The sequence below is a fragment of the Odontomachus brunneus genome, unplaced genomic scaffold, assembly GCF_010583005.1.
Source record: "Odontomachus brunneus isolate Ranch 3 - 2012 unplaced genomic scaffold, Obru_v1 Obru_scaffold_189, whole genome shotgun sequence".
Lineage (NCBI taxonomy): Eukaryota > Metazoa > Arthropoda > Insecta > Hymenoptera > Formicidae > Odontomachus > Odontomachus brunneus.
In genome coordinates this window covers 64,505-72,430 of record NW_022639639.1, presented here as the reverse complement: position 1 = coordinate 72,430, position 7,926 = coordinate 64,505, and the positions used below count along the sequence as shown (strand labels likewise).

The 7,926-nt window shown below is 33.2% G+C and overlaps 2 protein-coding genes across 8 annotated transcripts in view; both read right to left on the bottom strand.

Annotated features, from left to right (window-relative positions):
• Positions 1 to 7,926, bottom strand: part of LOC116851756 (Fanconi anemia group D2 protein) — a 112,279-nt gene that overhangs the window by 68,474 nt on the left and 35,879 nt on the right. The window lies entirely within an intron of this gene.
• Positions 3,771 to 6,654, bottom strand: LOC116851757. The gene is made up of 2 exons (XM_032831508.1): positions 5,679 to 6,654; positions 3,771 to 5,543 (listed from the first exon to the last, which is right to left on the bottom strand). Exon 2 carries the CDS (start codon positions 5,389 to 5,391, stop codon positions 3,799 to 3,801), a length of 1,593 nt encoding a protein of 530 aa, XP_032687399.1. The 5' UTR covers positions 5,392 to 5,543; positions 5,679 to 6,654; the 3' UTR covers positions 3,771 to 3,798.

Below are 7,926 nucleotides of genomic sequence, written 5' to 3'. Positions count from 1 at the left end.
AGGACAATGATCCGAAACATCGGAGTAGACTTTGTACTGCGTGGAAACAAGAAAATGACGTTGACGTACTGGATTGGCCTTCACAGTCGCCAGATGCAAATCCAATTGAAAATGTTTGGGCGCTTATAAAGTTTAAGCTCCGAGGAAAGAAAATATGGACCGTCAAGCAGTTAATTCGACAGATTCGATTTATATGGAGATCTTTGTCTGAAGATTATGCTGTAAAATTAGTAGAAAGTATGCCTCGGAGATGCCAGTCAATTATTGATAATGGAGGCGACTGGACAACTTATTAATAATAAAGCATCGCAGTCTATAGCATGCATGTGTACAAATTTTTTCAATTTATGTATTATACTAAGTTTTTGAGTTTTGCCGTACACGCTCTTATCAAACATACTGTGTGTGTGTGTGTGTGTGTGTGTGTGTGCGTGCGTGCGTGTGCGTGCGTGTGCGCGTGTGTGTGTGTGCGCGCGTGTGTGCGTGTGTGTGTGTGTATAACGTTGTATCGTGTTCACATGTGTGTTTTTAAAATTCTATAAATAAATATATAAGAAACGTATCAGTAAAAGGCCGGTGAAAGTCGAGAGATACAAAATGACTGTGATTGATATTTTTTTATTGAAATAAAACCTTCATCTCCCATAATATATTATTTTTATCACATCCAGTTTTACATCTATATTGTTATTTCTGTCATAACCGATTAATAGTCCGATCCTAAGTCCGTCGCGATCATGATACTTTGGAGGGAATGCAGTAAACTTCATAAGAAAGAAAACGTGACAATTTCGTCAAAGTCTACTATGACACGGTACGCGCGTCTACCGACGAGGCAACCTGTCGTACTGACCTGTATCTAAGTGCAATACTCTGTATACAGGGTCCTCAGAAAGTAGGGAAACGGTTCACTAATTCGTCAGGAGTGCATCCTGGAAAAAAATGTTAGATACAAAATGTTCAGGGTTTAAAAAGAGGCGTACGATGGTGGTCTTAACTTTGATCTTCAGCTTGATCTTCAAAGTTATTTCAACGTCGAGCTGATTTTTTATATGGAAGCTCCTACTTTTTATTGCAAATTATTGTAGCTTATCTCGAGATCTTTCCAAAACGCTATAATAACGTATTTTTTTCTTGAAGTACTTTTTGAGTAATGAAACTTGGAAGTTACAGTACCGCTGGTATTAACATTATTCAAGATGTACCACGCGGAGGTTTCTAGGTCGGATTTACACCTCTTTCGTGTATGTATTGTGTGCCTGCGTATGTATGTGTGTGTGCATGCGTGCGTATGTGGGTTAATAGGTGTGTTGTGACGAACCTCAATCCTTATCTGTTCCGTAACTTATCATCGTAAACATCCACCCAACCTCCTATAAATCCATTCATGTACACGCACGTACGCACACACACCCATACCCACCTACACACGCACGCACGCACACGCAGACACACACAACGCATACACGAAAGAGGTGTAAATACCACCTAACCTCCGCGTGGTATACTTTCGGTAATGCTAATGCCGGCGGTACTGTAACTTCCAAGTTTCATTACTCAAAAAGTACTTCATGAAAAAATATGTTGTTATAGTGTTTTGAAAAGCTCTCGAAATAAGTTACAAGAATTTGTAATAAAAAGTAGAGGGATCCATTTAAAACAATCAACTTGATTTTGAAATAACCTTAAAAGTCAAAGTCAAGGTCATCATCGTATGCCTCTTTTTAAATTCTGCAACTCTTGTATTTAACATTTTTTTCCAGGATACACCCCTGACGAATTATTGAACTGTTTGAAGCAGTTTGAAACATTTTTTCCGTATTTTCCAATTTTTTCAGAGATTTTTACCTGGGACATTTAAATTGGGACACTCTGTATATTATATGTCCTTAGATCACCAGATAACATCAGATTAAATAAGATTCAATTCAATATACATGCGATTAAATAACATTTAATCTAATATAGGCGTACAAAGGGAACCAGAGCACGTTCTGTTTCTCTATATTCATCGTTATCAGGAAATTAGAAAGAAGTCCAAGACATGCTTTTTGTACAATTCATTATATATTGTTTTAAATATTTCGCAATATATTTACGCAAGAGAATATTATTTTTTGTATCTAAAATATACTATTTGATTTCAAATATAACCCAGTCAGCGATCAATTAATTTTAATGTAGAATTAATTCAATATTAGGAGAAGATATAATGTAAGAAGATATTTTTATTACTATGCGATTAGATGCGCGAACAATAATTGATTCATTAAGTTAAAGTACTTCCTATTTACAAACTGTTATAACCTAGAAATTACTTTATTAATATTTTATTCTCTACTTGAGATAAAAAAATATAGATGTCATTTAAATAAGATTACAAAATGTAGGACATTCTGTATACAATGCCTCATACGGTTCTGAAAACATTGACTTGTAACTTCTTATGCGTATAAGAGTTGTCCTGTATACTTTTTATAAATTTAGTTTTAATTATTAATTATATTAGTTAATTTTAAAAATACCTTAACTTTAGCCAAACTCTGTAATTTATTGTAAAAATATATATAAAGTTGTAATTATAAGGATACATATAAAATCAAGAGTTATAAAGTAAATAAAAATGTTTTTCTTTGACTTTTGAAAAAAATAATCATTTTCAGTTATAAAATTATGTTATACCAAAGACATTTGATGATTTGGAACACTATTGATTAAATATTAAGTCAAATATTAAATTAAATTTGATTTTATTGCATCCGAATTGCATGGAAACGAATTTTTCATTGACTAACAAGGAAACGGTCGGGGGCGTCCCTCACCGAATTTGATGAGCATTGGATATGTTGTAGAGCATCAAAAAACATTAGACACGTATTTTTTTTTATGTGCTTATCTCGAGGTTTAGGGGTTGAAACCACCCCTTGAAAAAAACGGACTTTTTCATTTTTATTTAATATTTCCTAAAATATGAGGTATATGAAAAAATATTTCAGACAAAAGTTTTACAGTATCTTATGCCCTTTCCATCGGTCTATTCAAATTTTTTAAAATGCAATATTTCACCCCCCCCCCTCCCTCTCCCCTTCGTCACCTTTGCAAATTTTTAAGTTTTTGTAAGGACAAAAATTAAAAAGCATTTCATGCCAAATCCATCGATATATAATAATAGTATGGTTCCTCGATTCAATTCTTGGCAAAACTACATGACTGATAACTTCGCGTTATAGGCACCGCGTTGTGCGAGTAGGTAAGTACTGTACGTTGCGTTGGATTACTTCTCTTCACTTGCGCTATGTTTTATAACTACTTGCGCATATTTTCTCATATTACAAGATAAAAACGAATTAATTCTAATCATATGATATGTAATATACGAAATAAAGACGTAAGCAGAGATAAACAACAGTAAGCATATATAACAACAGTAGCAAATGTGCGCGGCGTCGCAATTTGTACAGAAGTTTTCAATGTATATTAAATATGTTTACTGCAAAGTAAATTGATACAAGATCAAGGCAGGTTAAAATAAAATTGTAATGCATGAAATAAAAGAAACACATATTCTATTACTTTTGCAAGAGAGAGAAAGCGTGTAATGTGAATATACAATATATAATTACTAATTGCTAAAGATAACAGAGAACTCCGGATAAATTATGGAATAGTAATATAAGGAAACAAAGTAGAAAGGAATAATAAATTGTAGTAGAACAATATTTGACAATAATATTTATTTAACAATATATTTTAAAGCAACAGTACAGAATTTGCATATGAACGGATAATGTATTATATTTATTGCACATATTCGTTACAAAGATGATGATCATGGAAAAAATGTGTAATACAAAGCGATTTTTTACACCAAGAACAAGTAATTATGGCAGTTTCGCCACAAATATCGCAATTTACTTTCGAATCCCTTTGGAAACAAAATTCAACCGGTGTTTGAAACTCTGTTGGTCTAATCTCTACATATCCACTTTTAAACCATGCATATCGAAATAAACTTTGAAACCTAGGCGACGAGAATTGATGGTGCGTTAATGATTGTAATTTCAAAATATTATTTCTAGTATGAAGTTCAATTGCAAGATTTAACAATAAAACAGTATCAGAAAAATGTCTAATAAAATTTTTCCATAATCGGAAGCCGTATACATCTAATGGCTGTATTTGTCCTGTTGTACCGGCTGGAATTGTTAGAAAAACAATATCTGTTGCATAATCTGTTCTAGTTTCCGCTATTATGTTGGGACAATGCCCACTCCAAGAATCTAATAATAATACAGATTGTGGCCCAACATTCGGAAAAAATACTTCTTTCAACCAGGTTTTTACATGATTTGACGTTAATTTTCCTGATGTAGAAGCCGTAACAAAAATATTAGGCGCTTTGAACATAGTTTCCTGTACTCTAGGACCAAATGTTCCTGTTACTTCCTTTAAAACAATGAAAAGCGGAGACAATAATCTACCATCCGCTGAAATTGTCGGCTGTATAGTATAACTATGCGTAGTTGCTGATATGGACTGTACTACAGATTCTATCTTTTTTGTGCCTTTATGTGATAACGTACGACCGGAATGAAATTCTAACTGAAATCCGCTCTGATCAGAATTATAAATATTTTCTAATCCATATCTACCAATGTAATATTTTACGTTTTCAATAAATGTATTGCATTTATTTTCAAAATTTGATTTTGATAATAAGGATTTTTTCGTGACAAATTTGGTTATTTTCCGAGACACAATATTATATGCAATTTTGAATCTTTTTACCCACGTCATTGAAGCTTTGAATTTGTCCACATTTTCTTCTTCTTGCGCTCGAGATGCCCATCGAGCGATGTCAATGTCATGAATAATCATTCCTTTTTCAAGTGCTTCATTGAAGCGATTTAGTGTGTATTGAGATATCCTTTTTAATTTTTCTGTTCTACTACCGCCTTCATTTACTTGGTTGTCCCACCGTCGTAATTGTCGTATAGATGTTACCTTTCTAAATCTTCTTTTAACTCCTTCAAGCGATCTTGCTCCTGTTTTACCGCTCTTCCAATAATCTATTGCTTGTTTTTTATAGTCATGTGATATACTTGCTTCAACGGAAGCGCAAATAACTTCTTCTGGAAGATATTCTTGCCCTTCATTTTCTTGTAATAAATCAACATTTTCTGCTTCTGGAACTTCATATGTATTGTAAAAATCTAAAGTATCCTCCTGTTCTATTTCAAATTCATTATCATTTTCTACTTCTCTCAACATATATTCAATCTTCTCGTTCATTTCAATTTCCTTTAGAGTTATTGGACTTTGTGGAGGATTAAGAACATTGAAAGTTGCATAAAGCAACGTAATAACGTTCAAGGCATTAAATTGCATCATTCTGATAAAAAATATTAAAATAAAGTATGTCTTTTGAACTGTGATTATATAAAAAAAAAATATATACTTTATAATAAATGCAGTGGTCTTCTGTTAGTTCTAATGCCGCTTCTTTTGCTTCTCTTTGTTGATACCAAAAATATGTAGTGAATCTAAAATAAATCAATGTCGTGATAATGGAGAAACAGCTTTATAAAAGATATAGAGAGATAGATCACATAGGTGTTATGAAATTTTAAATAAACAAAAAAATAAAATTTATCAACTTATAACAATTTTAGTAGTACCTTTTAAATATTCGTCGAAACATCAATCACAACATTTTATTAGCAAATGATTCTTTAGATACAAAGTCAGAGAATTACGTAAAAAGTGATAGAAAATGATGAGTTACAATAATACAATACTTTAATTACACATGGCACACATGTATGTGTATCCAAAATTAATAACTATAATTATAATTGCACAATTATCACAACGCACAACTCTTTACTTTGTCAACTCACGAGTTAAAATGTCAGTCTTCCGGTACAACGGACATTTATATAGTGGCTATATGGTATGTATATACAATCTATTTTTACCAATGACGATCGCATGATTCTATTCCTGAACGTCGTTTGGCACGACGTTTGCGATCTTCAAAACAACAATATACAGGGTGACTCATTTTAATTAATGCACTCAAATATCTCAAAACCTGTAAGTTTTAGAAGGAAACGTTTTAGACAAAAGTTGTATGGTTTAAGGGGGACATAGATTCCAATGTGAGTCATGTGGTAGATGTCGTTTTCAAGAAATTTTAAAGGTAACGAATTTCTTAAATGAAACTCGGATATTTTTATCGACGACTGTACTTCAGATATATTCTTAAGTGATTAAGCATATATGTAAGAAAATATTTCATATACCATCTGTGCAGTGCAAAAACAAGGTCAACTAGTGCGTCATAGTTTTTCAGTAACAATATTAAGTCACTCATATTAATATATTTTGCAATCATTTTCCGCATAGAAACAGAATCATGTGATCGTGATTAGTAAAAATAGAATCATTCGATTGTATTACGTTCTATATAGCCGACGCCGCGCACAATTGCTACTGTTGTTACATAAGCATATTTATCTCTGCTTACGTCTTTATTTCGTATATTACATATCATATGATTAGAATTAATTCGTTTTTATCTTGTAATATGAGAAAATATGCGCAAGTAGTTATAAAACATAGCGCAAGTGAAGAGAAGTAATCCAACGCAACGTACAGTACTTACCTACTCGCACAACGCGGTGCCTATAACGCGAAGTTATCAGTCATGTAGTTTTGCCAAGAATTGAATCGAGGAACCATACTATTATTATATATCGATGGATTTGGCATGAAATGCTTTTTAATTTTTGTCCTTACAAAAACTTAAAAATTTGCAAAGGTGACGAAGGGGAGAGGGTGGAGGGGGGGGGTGAAATATTGCATTTTAAAAAATTTGAATAGATCGATGGAAAGGGCATAAGATACTGTAAAACTTTTGTCTGAAATATTTTTTCATATACCTCATATTTTAGGAAATATTAAATAAAAATGAAAAAGTCCGTTTTTTTCAAGGGGTGGTTTCAACCCCTAAACCTCGAGATAAGCACATAAAAAAAAATACGTGTCTAATGTTTTTTGATGCTCTACAACATATCCAATGCTCATCAAATTCGGTGAGGGACGCCCCCGACCGTTTCCTTGTAAGTATTCGTCGTCACTGATTCTTTTCCAATATGCTAGCAGAATAACATTATCATCATTATTTTTTATATATGCAGGGTCAGGAAGTACTTATAACATTGCGTCACTTATAACATTGTTGCCGTCAGAAATTATTATTTTCAATAATAACTTAATAATAGTATATTTTTAGCAACGGTAATAATAACATTTATTGAATAATCTGGTATAATTAATGCAATCGTTACTTTCATTATTATTTAAATAATATTCATTCTATGTACACGCACCGGCGTTAATGCCGTCCGAATATCCGTGTGACTCGCACACGATAACGCGTCACTCATCACTGCTGCGTGTAGGTCAGCCATGAGCAGCACGGAGTGGCGGAGGGAGCTAGCGGTATACGATCGTCGGACGCTTGGAGAGGGAATAGTGGTGGGAGTCGCGGCGATCTTTCATCCTCTATCGCAAACGTAAGAACGAGAGAAATAGCATTATAAGACAGAAATGCCGTCCTAAAATACGTGTGACACACACTAAGAAAACGCTTGACTCACACTGTCTCGTCTATACGTGAGCAATACGCGGTGTCCCGACGACTGTTTCGCTCGCTCGAACGTTCATGCATTTTTCATTGTTAGCAAGGAAATTACTGTAATGTAAAAATCTTGGGGAAAGGTTTTTAGGAGGCTTTGACAAATGCTTCTTAATAGCTACTCTTGAAAAAAAAATAAATATTAGATTTATTTTAATATAGAATTCTGAACCAACATAGAATATGTTGCAACAATATAACGTTTGTGTAGGTTGTCGATCGAA

Bases quoted from the DNA above. Each gene is read 5' to 3' on its own strand.
- LOC116851757 (XM_032831508.1), bottom strand. From the start codon at position 5,391: ATGATGCAATTTAATGCCTTGAACGTTATTACGTTGCTTTATGCAACT.